This window comes from Natrix helvetica (assembly GCF_964273705.1).
Source record: "Natrix helvetica genome assembly, chromosome: 4".
In the NCBI taxonomy this organism is placed as follows: domain Eukaryota; kingdom Metazoa; phylum Chordata; class Lepidosauria; order Squamata; family Natricidae; genus Natrix; species Natrix helvetica.
This window is the reverse complement of record NC_138550.1, coordinates 50,596,172-50,617,429: the sequence shown is the minus strand read 5'-3', so window position 1 is coordinate 50,617,429 and position 21,258 is coordinate 50,596,172. Positions and strand designations below refer to the sequence as shown.

Sequence of the window (21,258 nt, the reverse complement as noted above, 5' to 3'; positions counted from 1 at the left end):
TTATGATCATGGCACATCCCAGTGATCATGTAATCAAACTTTGGGCATTTCACAGCTGGCAGGTGTTTGATTGTCACAAAGTCCCATGGTCATATGATCACCATTTGCAAACCTAAGAGTTAGCTTCTGGGAAGCAGAGTCAATGGAGAAGCTAGCAGAAAATCACAATCCATAGTCATGTGATGTCACACTTAATGACCCCTAGTGACTTTTTAAATGATTAAATGGGAAATGACATTGTCAGTCTGTAGCAGTCATTTAATGTTTCATGTAGCAACTGTATTGCTTGGTGACAAGAGTTGTTCATCCCAATTGTGTTCACTAAATGAAGTCTCCCTGGACATTAAAATGTTTTGCTTGGTTACAAGAAGATAGTCAATGTTCTCTATTTTTATATTTTAACATTCAGAAGTTGTCTAGATGGCATTTGTAAAAAAATAAAATTCTACAAAAGAAAGTATGCTTTACAATTGAAGATTTGATTCAATATTCATACAAATTTTGGATAAATAAGGAGAATAAAATGAATGACAGGAATTCTGAGTATATCTCTCTGTATCTGCACATTTCACTTCATTAAATCTGCTGTTAATTTGTGGTTTTTAAATGGGAAAAGAAAAACTGAATAGTGGAAGGTTTGCTTTATTTTAATCATGGCATAAAAAATCATGTTATTGATTATATGTGTGACCAGTTGAGAACCTGAAAAACCATTGAGAGTCAAAATAAGTCTGGCCTAGATGAACAGATAAATTGTCTTGGTTTATGACAGTTTCCCGTGTAGTAATTTCTTCAGTTTCCAAATTAAAGGCAAGGCTAAAGAAGCCAGCAATAATTAGCAGGAAAGATTGGGTTTGGAGAATGATGAATTTTGAACATACGCTATTACCATATGTTTGTGAGCTTTTTCTGGCAATCAAAGCTTTGGAGAGCTGCATAGATCAAGTTTAGTGTTCTCTCCCTGTCTTTGTCTCATATGCTATTCCTACCTCCTGTCTTGTTAGTTGTAGCTAATAATAAAATAATGTTTGAGTATAGTCATAAAGTGGATTTTTGAAATGTGTTGTATGTAGGAACAGGGTACAAGTCAAATTTGCCTAGGAATTAAATCTGCATATGTAATTATATACTTGTTTGCCTTCCCAAATTAAAAAAAAATGTTTTAAAATCCTAGTTTCCTCTCATTGCTTCTTCTGAAATAACCTGAAACTTTCATGCTTTCCTGTTGTGTTTATATGCATCTTCTCTGAAATGCAAACATATTTTCTTGAAATACATTATTTCTGTATTTGTTCCTCTACTAGCTGGTTGCTTACAATGTAAGATTTCATAATTCCTTTTAAAAGAAATATTTGCTTTCTTTTGTAAATTCCTGTTTCTAGTACCTACCACAGCTGCCAGCACTCCGGATGCTGTTGACAAGTACCTAGAAGCACCTGGTGATGAGAATGAACATTCCCATTTCCAAAAAGCAAAAGAGAGATTAGAAGCGAAGCATCGTGAAAGAATGTCTCAGGTAAACCGCAGATGGGTCTTATTAACTGGTTTTTGTAATGCAAACTTGATATAGCTATCCACTATAATCAAGTGTTCCAGTTTCCTAAACTTTAATGAATTTCTCTGATTATTTAATTTATCCTCTCATTTTTGTTCCTCCAGTTGCTTACTCCCCCACACCACAAGTCTTTTAAAAAAACCTGCAAGCCTATTCATGCAATAGTGCACTCTTCTTGAATTTAAAGAAGCATTCACTTTTGATTTCATAAGTTGAGGATATGGTGCATCAACCCCCCCCTCCCATGCTTATATATTCAAAATATAATCTGTGAAGTTTTGATTCAGCTTTAGAGTGAACATTCATAACTTTCAAAGAGAAGCTGGCCTGCTAAACATTTACACTTTTTATAGAACTTTTGTAAATTATAAATGATGAGCTATGATAAAGCATTTCACATATTATATTCTCATCTCTTGTTTGTTTTTTGCTGGCCACTAATGTTAAAATCTCGTGTCCAAACGTCTTCCTCCTGCCCGCCATTTTAATTGGCTGATAACAATATCCTTTTGATCATAAAATGGGTATATACATTTGCAGAGGTAACTGTCAACTATATAGCAATGACTCTAATCATTTAGCGTCAAAAAAGGATGAAATAGCCAAAATAAGTGAATGTAATCAATTTATGTATAAAACTGATTGACAGGCAAAACAAAAAATATCCATATTTTCTTCTGCTGTGAGGTATGCTAGGGATATAAAAAGTATACGTCAGAAGTAAAGTATTTCTGGATTGGGTGAAGGTACACAAATATTTAGCCTTAAATTGTTTTTATAGTAAATGTTTTTCATAACATGGATTGGGCAGATATGTTCGCTTGTAAACTGGATTATTGGTTTAAAATATGTAAAAATGGCATATACAATGACCCCTTTGATTAAACACAGGGGGAAACAAGTATATTTTCAATCAACTTGTGAATTTGGTTCTGATACTGATAAGTCCCTGGCGTGAGGAAACACATTTCTTAATTTTAAAAATTAATTGACATCCTATGTATTTTTCTGGTGGTTGGTTGGTTGATTTCAGTATTTTAACTGAGAGCACATGCACATCCTGTAAGCCTAAGATTTGTCCAGCCTTGCTGTACAGTTTTAAATAAGACTTTCAGAAAAGCACTGGAAATGTCTTGTGCATAAATACTTTCTCAAACGTACAATATATTATCTCTTGACAGCAAGGAAGCACATTTTGTGTATATTTAACTAATCAACTGTATTCATTATCTAATAATTAGCATAATTGTATAGTGATTCGTGTTTGCCTTCCAGTCTATGTATATATACATTCATGGTTAACTGTGAATTGTCTTTACTTTCTGGCTTGAAGTTAATGGCAAACCTAGGCTATCCCTAGAATGAACACCGAATGCCTCTTTGGAATGTGAATAATTTTCACTATTCAGCTTTTAGGAGGTCACTCCATACAAAACTTTTCTAAGCAGTAAACATTTGAAACCATTTTACATAAAACAGTATTTGTTCATTTTCTATTTTATTTGCATAGGTCATGAGGGAATGGGAAGAGGCAGAACATCAAGCAAAAAATTTGCCAAAGGCTGATAAAAAGGCTGTCATTCAGGTAAAAAAGAAAGTGCTAATTTAGGATTATGTAGTAAAAAAAAATAAGTCTGTGGTATGATTGAGTTTTGTGTAACAGACTTAGCAGCATTACTATTTTAATTTATTTTGTCCACAGAGCTTATTATAATAGACTGTGTACATTGTGTGTTTACATGCACTTAATAACCACTACATAATTCATTCCCCACTGGATCATCATTTCAGAGATATTTCCTTATCTAAACAGACACACAGAATGACCATGGGCAGGCAAAAGAAGAGGGAGCAGTAGTGACTTTTTCTGCCAGCTTCCCCATTGAATTTCCTTGTGAGAATGGTAGGAGCATGGAAAATCTCCCTTCTTCTCTTCCCCTTCCCTTCTCAGCAGGTGGGGGAAGGAATTGCGATCCCTAATCTTCATGTATGTTACAGTATAACACTAACATATCTTGATGGCACAGCGTTTGTAAGAGATATCCCAAAAACTAGACTGAATATGCATCTGGAAAGCGTTCCTTCACAGAATAGGTTGTATAGTATAAGGGCCTATAAGGTAGTTCTCGACTTACAACAGTTCATTTAGTGACTGTTTGAAGTTACAACGGTACTGAAAAAACTGTCCGTTTTTCTCACTTATGACCGCTGCAGAAGCCGCATGGTCTAGTGATTTACATTTAGATGCTTGGCAACTGGTTCATATTTATGACGCTTGTGGTGTCCCAGGGTCATGTGATCACATTTTGCAAAATTCTGATGTCATTTGGGGAAGCCTGATTTACTTAACAACCATGTTACTAATTTAATAACTGTAGTGATTTGCTTAACAACGGTGGCAAGCAGGGTCATAAAATGGGGCAAAATTCACTTTAAAAATGTCTCGCTTAACAACAGAAATTTTGGTCTCAATTGTGGTTGTAAATCAAGCACATGCATTTCCCTGCCACTTCCATGGCCCTGTTCCAAACAGGTCAAGGCCCAGTCGTGGGCTACAGCCCGGAGTTAGGTACTTCTGGCCTCTACCATTATATTAAAAAACTATCCATTTAATTCCATGTAATTATCTAGATTTATAATTTTAATGTTTATATTTAGTTTCTATTATTTGGTGTTCTATTTATGCATATAGTTTTAATAGTATAGTAGTAGCTCTCTTTGAATAATAGAATGAAACAAGCACATTCTTTTTTGTCATTATCGATCCTTGTTATTAAAATAAGTAATAATTTTATTTCTAAAATAATTAAGCTACTGAACAAACTATTTTTTTTCCAACAAGTGGGTAAAGTTTTATACAGTTTAATTTAAATTATGTACAGAAAGCAGATAGATGATTCTCCTCAATTTATGCAGATAACAGCCAATTCCTCTTAAAGAATAGACTTTATACTCCCCTATCCCCAAGACCTTAAATTTACTTAATGACTTTGAGCAAATCATATAGTCTAGCCTTATGTACTATATGTAGGAGGAAATAACCATAATCATCCCCTTATGTACTTATGCTTTGAACAATGGAATACACAGAAAATATAACCCTCTGGACTATAGTTAGTATCATAGTCCCGTCCTTCCCCCCACCCCCCAATCCTCCCGGGAATATGCCTGAAGTTAATTTGGAGACAATATGAGAAGAGAGATGCAATTGGGATAGAAATACACACATACTTTTTCATATGTGCTTTCAGTTTTGCGAAGATAGGGTGACTTGCTGATCTCAGAAGCATATTATACTTATTAGAATATGTGATATATTGTATAATTTCTGTTTTTGAAAAAAATAGTGTAATTTTATCAGTACAGTAAAAGTTGAGTTTTTTTCTTTACATATATATGATCACATTTTATTGAACATTGAAACTTGGATCATCACTGGACACTATCACTTTTTGCTACAATTTTCAGAATCAGGAGAGACATCTAACCATACTGGAAAGATTGGCCATAAGCAATAAAAATTCAGAAAATTCCAGAAGATCCCAGTGAAGACCATACAATACCAAGTCATTTTCAGAATGTTTACTTTATGTTTCAAATGTATTGCTGCTTATATTATTATAACTACTTTTGCTGTAATACTTTTTTCCCTCCCAATAGCATTTCCAAGAGAAGGTGGAATCCTTGGAACAAGAAGCTGCAAATGAGAGACAACAGCTAGTAGAGACTCACATGGCCCGAGTCGAAGCCATGCTCAATGACCGTCGCCGTGTTGCCTTGGAAAACTATATTACAGCTCTACAGGCTGTGCCCCCTAAAGTAAGGGATTCAAATAATCGTAGATTATATGAATATAACTAGGAATTTATTCACAAGCAGGAGTGCATGGAGCCATTTATCTCAAAAGTAATATACACTGGAATTTAAATTACGTTATACTAGTTAAAGTAAGCTATTTGTCTTTGTAAACGCATTGTCCTTTAAATACAATGTTAAAATTTATCATTGATTATAATGTCCCAGATGTTAACAAATTCTGAAATATCTCTTATCCATGAATAATAATATAGTGAGTGAGTGTGTGTGTGTGTGTGTGTGTGTGCTGGTCTTGTTGTATTCGGATCTTTTCCCATGTAAGATTACATGTTAGTGGGACATTTATAACAAAAGACTAATACGGTATTGATCTTAAATCCCTAAATAAGTATAATAAGTGAATAATAGGTTTGTTAATTTAAGAAGTAAATGATAGGCTTTGCAGAAGGAAAAAAAATGATGTTTAGGAATTGAATGTGTGACTTAACTAACAATTTTTAAAGTATGGTTGATTTGTAAATGTATTGTATCTTTAGAACAAGGGTCCCCAATCCCCAGGCTGCGGCTTGCTACTAGGCCATGGCCTGTTTGGAACCTGGCCGTGTGAAAAGATGGCTTGCACATGTGCATTTTGACTTGTGCGAGCAGCAGGCTGGTGCAGTTTGACTTACACAAGTGGTGGGCTGGCACACATGCACAGCTTAACTTGTGTGAGTGGCGGACCGATGCACACAAATTTGAATTGCGTGAGTGGTGGGCTGGCACACAGTTCGAATTGGCCAAGCAGTGGCTTGGTGTGCATGTGCATGCATGTGCCTGCCCACCATTTGCCTAGGCTGGTTCCCCCCTCCCCTGCCAGGCTGTAAAGGTTGAGGACTGCGGCTTTAGAGAGGACTGCAGAAGCTTCACTTTTTCCGATCTACTGTATTTTTTTTTAATCCAATATATTTCTACATAAGGTATTTATTAGAAATGACATTATTTTTCCATTTAAAGGTTGTTAAGTATGGCATTTGTGTTACGCTGTATTTGATACCTCTTCTGGCTAGCTTAACACATTTTTGTCTATATATTTTGTTTATATTGAAAAATATGAAAAGTGTGATTATGATAATGCTATTACAGAATGCAAAATAATTCATTTTGGTTTTGTTGATACTATTAAAAGATATCTCATCTTTATAATGAAGTAAATTAATGCACTTTGGATTTTATGGGTATTTGGATTTAATGGAAACATATATCCTGCCTTTGGATAAATGAAAGTTTTACTATGATTATGTGAGTGTTTCTCTAAAATGGATATGACTTGGAACTTTGAAGGCAGCTTATACATTGAAATGTACACTTAAAAACTAAGATTGTCCTCTATATTATACACTATTTTTTTTTCATATTACTATACTTTGGGAAATGAACAGTCCTAATAACAGAAGTACACTACCTTACTTCACAGAACGTAAGGCTTATTAGTCTTTTAAAGGCTACATACAAGGGACAGAAACATTTCATGGGCCTGTCAACTTCATAAGTGATTTATGTGGTGGCTTTTATCTCTATAGCCTCGACATGTATTCAATATGCTGAAGAAATATGTGCGTGCAGAGCAGAAAGACAGACAGCATACACTGAAACATTTTGAACATGTGCGTATGGTGGACCCTAAGAAAGCAGCACAGATCAGATCTCAGGTAATAAGATAGAAAATTATAGAAGTTCTTATTTTAATATTGTGTGAATGTCAGCATAAAAAGATTGAATAGAAAGCAGAGATTAAAAAGGCTGCAAGATCCAATACAGTAATATTGTTTCTCTTTACATTTAATCTTTTAGAGAAACTAAAGTTGTCACGCTTTAAGCATTTTTGTTGCATCTACTACAGTATTTTTATAATAAAATTTTGATTTCTGCTTAGGCTGCATTTTTTATCAAATACTCCTTTCTGATCTAAATTCACTTATGTCTATTTTCCATTTATTCCTATATTATATGAAACTATTCTTGATGTATAGTTATGCTTATACAGTAAATGATTGCTCATCCAGACATAGCAGTTATTACCTTGATGGTCAGCCGTTACTATGTGAGTGATAGTTTCCTATTTAAAAAGCTGTTTAATTTGCCTGTTTTACTTAAGGTATTAATATAATGCTTTGCCAAGCATATTTGTAGAATTTTTGAAGTTTCAAATTTTCCTGTGGATATCTCTTGTCTGTCTGTCTCTCTCTCCCTCCCTCCCTCCCTCCCTCCCTCTCCAAGGTTTTAAATATACAATATGCAAAAGCTGCTTGTCTGTTTTTATTAAAACACAATTTTATTACAAGTATTAGAAGGCAAAAGTTGTAAGAATATATTAGAAATGCATTTTCTCATTATGTAGATTTTCACAGTTGAATTATTAGCCCATTCTTGTATGAAGCTTGTAAAATAAGTGCTTAATAGATCAATCTCACATACAAGTAAGAAAACAAGGGCTGAACTTTCCATTTTGCATAGCTGGCTTTGGCTTAAGTTTCCCTTTTTACAGTTTTCTGGCCTTGTCTGGCTTCAGTTGCTAAGCAAAATGGTTAGTACTTGAATGGGAGATCTGTAAGGAATACCAAGAATATACGCTACGTTCTTCTCTCCCAAATCATAAAATATTCAGTTAAACATCTTTATCAACTTTTCTATGGAATAAAGAAAGGGAAAATGATATTCCCAATATGTGGAATATCCAGCAAATGCTTACTTTTAATATCTCTTCTGTCATCTGCTGAAGTCAGTGGAGAAAGGGCCTTATGACTGAAAACCTCACTGTATAATCCTTCCTAACTCTGACAGTTGGTATTACCAGTTTCAAACACCAGCAACAGAATCAGTAAGGAATCTGCAATGTTGTCAGTTAGATTAGCTATAAGCTTCTTCCTGTCAAAATCCTCCTGTTACAATTTGTGCATGACCAGATTATTTCCATTGGAGATTTTCTATATTCTAATGTTTGAATTCAAAGTAAATTGTTCAGGAAGTGCTTCCTTGGTCACTGTGGTATTTCCCTGAAGGACAGTAGAAGACATATGACAGTTCAAGGTAATGATATTTTGGTCATTTTAGGAATTCTTGTACTGGCTATAAAAAAAATATTTTACCCTTTGAAGCTTGTACATGTTAAAGCAGTAATGCTCCAGCACCTCTTATCCTTGGGTGAAACTCAGTCAGAAGCAAGAATAGATGTCAGGGTGAGGAACTCATTGTCTTAGGCATGTCTATTTAGCCAAATTTATCAATCCTCAATCGGAACACTTAAATATTATTGCTTTTGTAAATTTGAAACACTAGTATGAATGAAGGCTTTTCAGGCATTAGTAGGTGTCATGAATAGAACAAATAGTTTTACCTTTTCAAATTGTTCAGAAAAGCCCCTGATTGAGAGCTCCTCTCATACTGTCATATAGTTCTGTTATCTTCCTTACTAAACGTTTTCTAAGAAAAAATAAACTAGTGTGACCTTCTTGTAAATAAAATTAACACAATAGAAGTTTACCCTTTCAAGGTTTGGATAACAACAGTGAATTTCTTATTAATCCTTTTATAAAATTCTCAGCTATAACTTCCAGACTTTTGTAAGTGTTGTTGTGATTTTATTTCTGTAGGTTATGACACATCTACGTGTGACATATGAACGTATGAACCAGTCTCTTTCTGTTCTTTACAATGTGCCGGCAGTTGCTGAAGAGATTCAGGATGAAGTTGGTAAATACAATCTCATTTGAGTTTAAAAAATTTATTCTAACAATAATGCAATAATTTTCAATAATTTGGGAGAAAAGAAATTGAAACATGCATGGTATTAAAAGAGATAGTGGTTTATCATACAGTCTGATGCAAACACAGAACTGAACTGGTGTTGAGTTACCACATGATTAATAATATGGGGTGAGAAAAGCCACTCTGTGTTCATAAGAAGTTGAATTTCTCCATACTCTTCATGCAACAAACTGGAAAAAGGGAAATAAAATGTATTGCTCAGAAGAATATGTTTGCTTTTATCAATGTTGCTGGGATTGTATGTGCTTTTCAAAGAGAATGGAATGGAGAAGAGAGGAGTAAAGGAAGGGATCTTGGAGGTCTTCTAGTCCAACCCTCTGCTCGAGCAGGAAACTCTATACCAGCGATGGCGAACCTTTTTTGGCTTGCGTGCCACAAGTGGGGGAGCGCGGGGGGGCTCGTGTGCGGGCGTGCCGCACCCATAATGCAACGTGCCCCCCAGTGCGCATGCGCGCACAACGCGCCCATTTTTTCATGCTTTTTTCGCGCTCCCCAGGCTCCTATAAAGCCTCTGGAGCCTGGGGAGAGCGAAAAGAGCCTCCCCCGGCCCCCGGAGGCCCTCTGGAGGCTTCAGGGAATGTCCGGAGGCTTCCCTGAAGCCTTCGGAACACTTAAAACCACCCTCCGAGCAACCAGGAAGTGACTTCCTGGTTGCTCGGATGGTCGTTTCAAGCGCTCTGAAGGCTTCAGGGAAGCCTCGGGACGGTCCCTGAACAGGCACGAGACGTGCGTCTCCATCGCCCAGGCTCGGATCGCCTCCGCCGCGCGGTGCCTCGGGCCCGGCGTCCTTGCGCCACTCCGCCCAGCCTCTGCGCGCTCGCCAGGGCCCGGCCTTCACATCGCTGCCGGGATGGGCTCGGCCGAAGGGAAGTCCGTCAGGCCTCGGCCGCGCCGCCCTCGCCTCCTCCTCCTCCTCCTCTAGCCGCGCCACGCCAGGCAGGCCGCGCAGCCGCCTCGATCCCGGCCTCAGGCCACGCCGCGCTCAATAGTCGCAACTCGGCTGCCTGCCGCCTTTCCCCTCCTTTGTCTCCCAGCCGGGGCGGCCCGCCGCCGAGTTGCAACGATTGCCGCCGCTGCTGCCGCCGTTCACAGGACCCGCCTCTCACCCTCTTCCTCCAGTCGGCAGGCTCCGACTCGTTCGCTGCCTGCCGGGCTCCGGCACCGCATTCGAGCCGGAGGGGGAAAGGAGGAGAAGGAGAAGGAGGACAACAAAGCCCCCTTCGCTTTCCTCGTTCCCCCCCCTTTCGGCTTAATCCTTGCGACGCCCGCGCAAAGCCCCGAGGGGACGGATTCCTGTGCGGGATGCATGGCAGGAAGGCTATAGAGTCCCCTCTCCCTCCGCCGTCCAAACGGTCCCTGAAGCCTTCGGAACGCTTAAAATGACGCTCCGAGCAACCCGGAAGTCACTTCCGGTTTGCTTGGAGGGTGGTTTTAAGCGTTCCGAAGGCTTCAGGGACGGTCCCTGTAGCCTCCGGGGGGGCGGGGGAGGCTCTTTTCGCCCTCCCCAGGCTCCTATAAAGCCTCTGGAGCCTGGGGAAGGTGAAAAATAGCTTTTAAAAAGGTGAACTCAGTTGGCCAGCACGCGCATGCGCGCTGGCCAGCTGACAGGGCAGCGCCTCGCGTGCCCTGACAAATGGCTCCGCATACAAATGGTTGTCCAATCTCTTCTTTAAAAATGTTGGAGCACCCACAACTTCTGGAGGCAATTTGTTCCACTGATTAATTGTTCTAACTGTCAAGAAAATTTTCCTTAGTTCTAGATTGCTTCTCTCCTTGATTGATTTCCATCCATTGCTTCTTGTCTTGCCTTCAGGAGGGTTGTTTAAATTGTTTAAAAGAAGTAAAGTGTAATGTTGTATCAAGGTAAATTATTAGAGTAAAGGTCTAAAATATGTTTTGTTATTTTTTTCTTTCTTTCTTCAGATGAATTACTTCAGAAAGAGCAAAACTACTCTGATGATGTCTTGGCTAATATGATCAGTGAACCCAGGATCAGCTATGGAAATGACGCCCTCATGCCTTCATTGACAGAGACTAAAACAGTTGAACGTCTCCCGGTAGATGGAGAATTCAGCCTAGACGATCTTAAGCCTTGGCATCCCTTTGCAGTTGATCCAGTCCCAGCAAATACTGAAAATGAAGGTAATGTATGGAGATGCTGTGCTTAGTATAAGATTCATTATGAGAAAGACTTGATCTCTCTGACTTGAGCAAGGTTTCTTTTAAATCATTCTGAGTAGTGGAAGGTATGTCTGAAAAACTTGATCACTTTGTTTGTGGCATATACATATTGATATGCATGAGAAATTTCAGGGATGACATTCATGTACTCCATTGGACCAAGAATCAGTAAAAAAATTGAAGTGATGCCTTTAGGGTATTAATGCCAAGAAACAAGTCAGAAATGATTATAATTTGAAATAATAAAACCTGATTAAGAGAAGTGCTCAGATGAGTGTTACTAACTTGGAGACTTAAAGTGAAATTTAAAGGAATATTGTACACTTAATTAATAATTAATATTAATTGGCATATTCAAAAAATGCTACCAATTAGAGATATGCAAAATAGACCATGCTTGAACCATTCTGTCAATGAAATAGCTGTCTTGGGGTGATTTGTGCTCAAGCCAAACCTTGTAAATTTTAATTATTTTGGTCCATGGGCAAAATGTGGCTCTTTAGGACTGTCTGTGGCCCAAAACTAGACTATTCCAGGCAGAAATGTCTCTAAGGAGCAGCAGGAATGAAGTTTATAAGAAAAATCAAGGACATCAGTGATAGCTGAGAGGAAAGAAAAACACATCACCCCCTCTTTCTTCTCTTCCCATCAAGAGCTCTCAGCACAGCACATTGGCCCACCCCCACAACTTACCCCTTATCCACTCCTCAGCCCTTGTCACTATCTCAGCATGACATCCTAACCCCAATCTTCCCAATGTTTTTTTTCTTTCCAGTATCTTAAAACCTATTGTTGGCCATGTTGTAGAATTTGATCTCCATTCATTGCTGGTAATAAGGAAATGTAACAAGCTTAGACTCTATCTCAAATAAGCTGAAAATAAAATCTCAATAGCTATCTAATAGTATGATGCTTTCTAAATACTCTGCAATACGTCTTCCATATTTCTCATCCACCATAGCCTCACTTGTGATTTAAACTTATATAAAATTAGAAAAGTCATTATTGATGAGTCACAACATAAATCAGAGACTTAAAAGTTGCTGAAGCAAGTGTACTTTTACACCCTTAGGGTATCCATTATGTCTCATTTTGGCCTATTTTGGTGGCATGCTCTTATCTTGGGGTTGGGAGATAAGATTTTCCTAAAGGTGCCAAAAACTCATGGAGAAACATTTGGCCCATAAAATAACTAAAATCTGCTCTGGTGAACGCTGTATTGGTGGAAATAGGGGACATTATAAGGATTTTGCAACCTCAAGTGGTTACCTGAGATTTAACTTTGGCTTATGGATGCAAGAAAGTAGGTAGTCACATATGTGCTTTAGCCTGTGCCTGGTCTAGCTTTTTCAGGAAACTACAAAGGGATGAGCAATTGGAGCCAAGAAGTTGTTAATATTTCTCTTATGGAAGGCATTATGCCTGCTGCCTTGAAATTTGTGGCCATTCATCCCCTCCCTACAACCAGCAATTCTTAATAATAACAATGTGACTCCAACATTTTTTTAAAATAAAGTTGTTAAAAACTAGTGGAGCACCAGCTAAAGAGTACCCTAAAGGTAATTGTTTATTTAGAATGGAAGTCAGGATTAATAACTGAGCATGGACAGAAGCCACCTTGATTTCCCTCCTGGATGGCTTGTATTAGAATATGGATAAGTGTAGTACAGTCCTCTGGTCCTTTTAGATCCCTTGAGTTCCTTTGATACCGTCTACTATGAAATCCTTCTGGACTACATGCTAAACATTGGAATTTGTGGGCAATATATTACAGTGTTTCTCTCCTTCCCATCTGTACATACCAGTCAATGGTAGTACATGGGGCATGCTTTGACCACTACTTAGAAGTATGTGGTTGTCCAGCAGTAACCAACTTCTAGTGCTGCAAGGTCATCTTTCTCTCCTGTGTATGTAACATCTACGTGAGGATGCTGACTGAGTAATCTACTTGGTTTGAATTAGGTTTATCTCAGAGGTAATTTACTTTGCTTGAGATGTGATATCATGTGATATGCTGGATAGAAAGACTTCCCTAGATATAGATCCATATTTGGGGGATCCTCTAGATGCATCTGGTCCTTCAACATCCTAGCAGAAAACAATCCAAGGAACATACCTCAAGGTCCCAATTAGTGTACTTACTAGAAAGGTTAAGTTTATAGTACAAGCATTCCAGTTACTCTTTTGCTTTCTAATGAAGCCTCATTTTTGTGAAAATGGGAGAAGCTACATTTGCTCACAATTTTGGTAACTGCCAATTTACTTAGTAGTTTAGATCCTAGCTCCTCATCATTTCATGGGTTTACTATTGAAATGTTCTTTATATGAGTGTTCTTTTGAAGGCTCTCACTTGAAGCTGCAAGTGGCAAAGAATGCAGCAGCCTGTTTGCAGTGCATGAGAGCCACACGGGTAGCATAATCTATAAAGCCTTTCCTGGCATGGTGCCTCAGTATCTGTGGGAGCACCTGCTCCAGGTAGAATCAATTCCAGATTATTTGGCCCAGAAAACAGTATGAGAGCCCTCTCATGAGATTAGAGAACGAGGCTACAATATGTTACTTTTAAAATTATGGTCATCTATTTTATGTAAACCTTATCTGTGGAGATCCAGATGGCATCCTTACAGTTTTCCAGAGCAAAACACACCGCTTAGGTAGCATTTTGGGCTGCTGAAGGATATAGAAGGGCATAGGAATCATTCTGATGCCATTTTTAAGGAGGTGTGATTTTATGGATTTAAAATAATCAGAAGGCTAATTAGATTAGCAATATAGAAATGTTATAAATAAATGGATGCAAACCCTTGAATCTTCTGCAAAAATTCAGGTTATCCACTCAGTCAAGATTTTAATGGATGACACTGCCTAAAACTCTGCAGTCCAAAAAATATTTTCTGTTGACAGCTCAGAAAGACAAAACAGAAGTACAAAAGCTTTCACAGATTGAGACTATAAATCCCACAATTCACATGGGCTTTTCTTCTTACTTATCCAATTCTCAGCCTGCAGATGAATAATAAAATCACCACTGGTTCGAAGGGTTCTGTATTCAAATTTTATGTTGTAAGTAGATTTACATTAACTGTTCTGTGATTATTTATTTTGTCAGTTAATATGACTGCCCAACTCGCAATATGGAATGAAAATAAAAAAATAGATCAACAAGATGAAAGCACACACAGGTAGTGCTCAACTTACAACCATTCAATTAGAGACTGTTTGAAGTTATAACAGTACTGACGGTGACTTATGTACCAGTTCTCACATTTATGCCCATTGCAGCTTCCCTACAGCCATGTCATCAAAATTAATGGGCTTGGCAACCAATATCTATTTACAGTGGTTGCAGTGTACCAGGGTCACGAGATTTTCCATTTGCAACCAACCAGCTTCCGACAAGCTGAGACAATGAGGAAAGCTGGATTCACTTAACAGCCATGTGATCCAACAGTTGAAATGGTTCTGCAACAATTGGGGCAAAATATGTTGTAGAATTGGGCATGGCTCACTTAACCACCACCTTGCTCAGCAGTGGTCCCAGTTGTGGTCAAGGATTTCTTGTGCATTACACATGCACAAGAAAAGCATAGCAAGGCCCAAGGCTGCAATCCTTTCACTTTTTGGAGAGTTACAAATGGGTTCCTCCTTTATCCTAGCTCAGTATCCTGTGGAAAGGCTAGGCCTTTAAAACTTTGTGGAGGGCCAACAAATTCGGGACCGTGGAACATGCTGTTCCTTTACCATAGAAAATGCATGCCATCTCCTGAGTCCCGCTGCAGGGCAGAGTTTTTAAAATTATTTTCTACTAAAAGTAACCAATGGCATGTTGATTCTCATTCATATATTCCATATGGATATTTTCTACGTTCCCTGTACATTTCTGAATTTTGTAATTATTACTTGTTATTGTTGATTTTATATTGTCTGCTTTTCCAGTAAAACCCCCAACTCCTAGCTTTTTTACTATGTGCCATCAAGTTAGGGTCAATTCTGAGCAAACACATAGATTACTTTTTTCTATGACGTAACATGGACATCTCTAACTTGGTCCTTCAGATGATCTGGAGTCAAATATATTGTCACTATAATTAAGTTCATCCACCTTCCTACTGTTCTTCCTCTACTCTTTCCTTCTACCATTCTAAGCATTAAATCTTTCTCCAGAGAGGCAGGTCTTTACATAATGTGTCTGAAGTAGGATAATTTAACCCGGGGTGTTTGTGCCTTGAGTGAGAATTCTGGGTTAGTTAAATATCTTTTGCTACTTTGAAAATAATAAATTTGCATGCGCTCACAATGTCAAATATAAGAGTGTAGGCATTAATGAACTAAATATTAAACTTAAGTTAGAATGCATTGTGATGGCTTGGCAGGTAAGCTGGATTTCAAAGCAAAAACTATTTGTAGCTACAATTTTCTATAAATAACTTTTATAATTATAGAACTGTTATAATCAAGACTATCTTCTAATCAAATGCCTTTCAAATATATTGGGTGCCAATTCTTGTAATTTCTAATTTGGCTTAAAAATAATGGGACTTGTGATCCATCATGCACAGTTATTCTTTTCCAAAATATTTTTTTAGAAATGATTCTTTTTTTTTAGAGAGATATAGAATATTGGTTTTGAAAAGATGATAAGTTCTTAAGACTTCATTCAGTTATTCTGTTACAAGCTAGACTGAAGCATAAATGTTTTGAGATTTATGATAGTATTTGATGATTAAACAATAGCACCATAACTTCTAAAGGGTAAGAAAAATGAATGGAGTAAGAACTACCATAAAATAAGTGGTATGTATTTATTTGTGATATTTATGTTATCAGTTTTGTTTAAAAAAAAAACAGGATAATTTGTTTCACCTTGAAAGAAATACTTTTTCTTTTCTATCACATAATTGTTTATTATTTTGATTCAGGACAGCTAAATTGTAAGCTAGAAATTAATTACAGTAAGATGTCAGTGGCATATATACATTTAGTTTCAAATGTTCTTGTTTCTTTCTTTTTTGTTTTCAGGATTAACTTAAAGCAGATATTTTTCTCAGCTGTTGCTTTTGTAACTTCATTTATGGCACATATATTTCCTGCACTGTCCCAATCAAAACCACAGGCAAATTGTTTTTGAAGTTTTTGTTTATTTCTTTTTATTTGCTCTTTATCTTTCCTTTTTATTTATTTCTTTGGCTGCATATACACAGTTGAGCCAGTTGATGCCCGTCCAGCTGCAGACAGAGGACTCACCACACGACCAGGTATATAATTGGCACGGCTTTTACCTAACTTGTGTTGTCCTGCATGTCTATGTTTGGCTTGAGCTGAAGGAATCATCTTTTCTTTCTCATATTTCTCTGCTGTGCTCCTCTGTCTTTGCATAGGCATGATTTAACAACAGTAACACACAAGCAAAATAACCTTGCTTCAATATTTCCATTGACTCGTGAATTATAAATATCAACAATGTGATGAAATTAAGAGCAGGGTGACTGACTGAATGGTTTAGGAAATTGTTACTCCTATGTATTTAAAAAAGTTAAATAAGGGCAACTGAACCAAAGTATATTAAGTATATATTAGTCCAGTTGCCCTAATTTAATTTCTTTTAAATACTTTTGGCCTGAATGATTGAGTCTTCGTTGACATATTGTTCCTATGTAGTTTTCCCCCTATATACTTAACATTCATCAGCATCAATTTGATATTCAAAATGTAATATTTCATGATAGAACTTTACACATGAAACAAAAATGTTTAATAAGGCTTTAAAATGTGCCATCTATTTAGCCCAAAATGCAAATATTATTTTAAGCTACATTTTCTAGACTGCCTCATAATTTTCCTTTCAGTTACTACTCTATGTAATGTAATTTACCCATCCTACCACACTACTTTAGTAAAAATAATTATTAAAAATAGTTAAACAATAGTAAATAGCATTTTTTACTTCTTTCATGAGCATAATTGGAATATATCAAAATGAGAATATACCGTATTTTTGGAGTATAAGACGCACGTTTTAACTCAAAAAAGAGGCTAAAAGTCTGGGTGCGTCTTATACACTGAATGCAGCATTTTTGCCTCCGAAACCCCACCCCCTTCACCAAAATGGCCGTGCATAGCTTTTAGGAGGCTTTCAGAGAGCTTCTGGAGGCTGGGGAGGGCAGAAATGAGCAAAAAAAGGGCAATTTTTTGCTCAATCCCCCCCCCCCCGGAGTACTCTATAAGCCTCCTAAAGGCTATCCATGCCTATTTTTTGATGAAAAACAGGCTCATTTACACGAAAAATGGACCAGTTTTTGCTCATTTTTCACCGTCACCACCCCAGGAGCACTCTACAAGCCTCCCTAGGGGTATTCATGCCCTTTTTTGGAGGGGAAAAAACGGGCCGGTTTTTGCAAAAAACGGACTGTTTTGGGGAGGTGTTTGCAGAGTGCAAAAAGTTTTTTTAAAAAAATTTGCCTCTTCAAAATCTTGGAGCGTCTTATACTCTGAAAAATATGGGTATGTGTATAAAATTAGTGGCTTTTGGAGGCATTTATTTTTGGTGTATAATAAACATTAAAATAACTTTTTTTACTAATAAGTCATTTGGGCCCAGTGTCATAAGATAAACATGTAACACTGATCTATGGTTCACAAGTTCACAAGACATTCATTGGGTGTATCGTTAAGATCATACGGAAAGAAAATTTAATATCTTTTGAAGCAAAAACAAATCAAAGTTTAATATTAATCATGTTGCACAACGCAACACTTAAAAATAAAGAAAATTACAGTTCAAAATAAATATCACCAAACTTGAACATTGGGCACTATCTAATAAAATGAAATTCAGTGGTGAAAAGAGTAAGGTCCTACATTTAGGCAGCAAAAATGAAATGCACAGGTACAGTATAGGTGGTACCTTGCTCAACAGTAGTAACTATGAAAGGGATCTTGGAGTACTAATGGACAACCATTTAAATATGAGCCAGCAGTGTGCAGCAACTGCCAAAAAAGCCAACACAGTTCTAGGCTGCATAAACAGGGGGATAGAATCAAGATCACGTGAAGTGTTAATACACTTTATAATGCCTTGGTAATGCCACACTTGGAATACTGCATTCAGTTTTGGTCACCACAATGTGGAAAAGATGTGGAGACTCTGGAGAGAGTGCAGAGAAGAGCAACAAAGATGATTAGGGGACTGGAGACTAAAACATATGAAGAACAGTTGCAGGAACTGGGTATTTCTAGTTTGATAGAAAGAAGAACTAGGGGAGACATGATAGCAGTGTTCCAATATCTCAGGGGTTGCCACAAAGAAGAGGGAGTCAAACTATTTTCCAAGGCACCTGAGGGTAGAACAAGAAGCAATGGGTGGACACTAATCAAGGAGAGAAGCAACTTAGAACTGAGGAGAAACTTCCTGACAGTTAGAACAATTAATCAGTGGAACAGCTTGCTTCCAGAAGTTGTGAATGCCCCAACACTGGAAGTCTTTAAGAAGATGTTGGATATCCATTTGTCTGAAACGCTATAGAGTTTCCTGCCTAGGCAAGGGGTTGGACTAGAAGACCTCCAAGGTTCCTTCCAACTCTGCTATTGTATTATTGTATTGTATCACCAAATATTCCCCTTGTTTTACAGAAGACAGCTTACATATGAAGATTATTGGGTTAAACCTGTTAAATGCATTTTATTTATTTCATAAAAAGGCCTATTGAAGTGTTCAACAAGTCTTAATAAAATATGTGTAATAGTGCAGTTTTGGAGGAGGGATTTTAGTTTCCTCAAGTCAACAACTAGTTAAATAATTGCTTTTAATTGCTTGCTGTTTTATATAGGTTATCAGACTTTTTCCATATCCAATCACCAATTACAGGCCTTGAGAATTAATGTGACGTTTTTGCCATTTTTGAAAAAAATAATATACCTCAAATTCTGTAAAGGCTACAAATATTTTTAAAATGACTGTTTCCATTTTCAATGAAACCTGTTCAGAAACATATCTGCTGACTTTGTAAATTCTTCTTGACTTTAATCACTCATATATTATAAGATGGAAAAAATATATTTTGATGTCTGTTTTCTCAAGGAAAAATATCCCAGGGTAGGGGTGTTAAGAAAAAAAATGGACAGTTCGCTCAATGAAATGCCTTGTGTTAACTAGCAAAATATATTGTTCTTGAAACTACCCTAATAAAAATCTCATCCTGTGATATTTAATTTTTATTGTTGGACTGTATGCTAAGACATTAAACATTGTTATTCATTAACCTTCATTGATCGTACAGAAAATTTGAACTGTTTGAAAACATACAGACTTATTCCTCTAAACTATATCCTCTCTTGGTTTAACTGTCACAATCTGTTCAATTGACTTTGTCATTGTGAAATCGTTGTGTGAGTGTTTGTATGTGTGAGAGAGGAAAGAAAGGAAGAAAAGAAAGAGAAAAAAAGCTGGGAAGATACGTGTCATCTAATTCAGATAAAGTTATCTCCTACAGCATGGGTGTCAAATTCGATCACCTCATGACATATCACAACATTTTTTTGCCTTTGTGGAGCTGGGGTAGGCATGGCCTGTGCATGACGCATCTGGCCTGTGGGCCACTTGTTTGATACCCCTCTCCTACATTGCCCTATCCTTGATCTGTTTATGTTTTCCTTTTTTCTTTTTTGCTCTTACTCAAGGCAGAGATTACTTTAACAAATTCAGCAATGTGACCTTAATTAGTTCATTAGAAGCCAGCACAGCTTTGTTTCAGACTGAAAGCTTTTTTTGTCAGGTACACAAACTGCACATTAGTCAAAAAATGATTGTCTAAAGAAAATTACAGTTGTATTTGTAAGAGATCACTAATTAGTATTTTGCCAACTAACTGATATGTTGCTAAATGCGGAATGATATAATTTCAAAAGTTGCTTCTAAATATTGTCTCAAAATGTGGATTTTCTAAAAACAATTATTAACTTGCATCTCAAAAATACACTAATTGCACTTCACATTTATTAAATTTATTCCTTCAGGACATCATGGCATGTATATAGCAGTTCCTCATCCAGCTTTCACCATGACTCCGTGATATAGAGTAGTAATTTAAACAACAATAAACTGTTGAAGAAATTGATGTCTTCAGTAGTTCTATAGATATGACTCCCTAAAGATTGAATTAAGGTAGTAACTCACTGTTGACTCTGCTTCTCCACTTCTTAAACTTAAGCATCTAGCTTTCACTAGATAAGCACAGAAAAGTATAAATTAGCAAATACATTCTTTTAGTCTGGCAGCTATGTATTGATCTCACTGGAATAAAATGGAAAGTGTAAACTTTTGCAAGCTTTACTGCCATCCAGAATGTTTCGACATGAACACATTACTTTTATAATGTTGAGCATTTATATTGATTTATATTGATACTGATACTGATATTGATACTGAGCAAGAAATTGCGAACTGCTGGTTGTTGTTTTAAAAAAACTTCTTTAAAGATTGACAGATACCTCTATTTCCCCATCTATTATACAAGTAGCAAAATTTCACACCCAACACAAATACATTTTATGGCATACAGTAAGGCACCAGAGCCTGGCTTGCTTGTTTTTCAATGGACAAACCTGTTGCAAACCTTTTTCTGGCATCAAATCTTTGGCAAATTTGCATATATTTGCCTTATTAAACCATATTGCAATAATATAAGGGATCATTTAGGAAGAAATGAGAGAAAAAGCAGTATGTATTTTCCTTGAGGAAAAACATTGCTGTAGATAACATTGTTGCGGTTTGTCACACAGCCAGCCAGATTGTTTAAACTGGATTTAGCGGTTTTTGTCCATTGATTCTTCCCAAAGACCTGGGATAGGGAGATGATGATGTTTGATGGTAAAAGTATGTCATAGGATGTAAACTGCATCAA

At 37.0% G+C, this 21,258-nt stretch overlaps 1 protein-coding gene across 4 annotated transcripts in view; it reads left to right on the top strand.

Annotated features, from left to right (window-relative positions):
- Nucleotides 1-21,258, top strand: part of APP (amyloid beta precursor protein) — a 107,490-nt gene that overhangs the window by 81,339 nt on the left and 4,893 nt on the right. For 2 of the 4 annotated variants that reach the window (XM_081950034.1, XM_081950032.1), the window contains 7 exons: nucleotides 1,383-1,516; nucleotides 3,066-3,140; nucleotides 5,216-5,374; nucleotides 6,934-7,062; nucleotides 9,004-9,103; nucleotides 11,102-11,320; nucleotides 16,561-16,614. In XM_081950034.1, coding sequence (XP_081806160.1) covers nucleotides 1,383-1,516; nucleotides 3,066-3,140; nucleotides 5,216-5,374; nucleotides 6,934-7,062; nucleotides 9,004-9,103; nucleotides 11,102-11,320; nucleotides 16,561-16,614 — 870 coding nt within the window. The remainder of the gene's footprint in view (nucleotides 1-1,382; nucleotides 1,517-3,065; nucleotides 3,141-5,215; nucleotides 5,375-6,933; nucleotides 7,063-9,003; nucleotides 9,104-11,101; nucleotides 11,321-16,560; nucleotides 16,615-21,258) is intronic. The other 2 variants (XM_081950035.1, XM_081950033.1) reach the window with 1 other exon arrangement.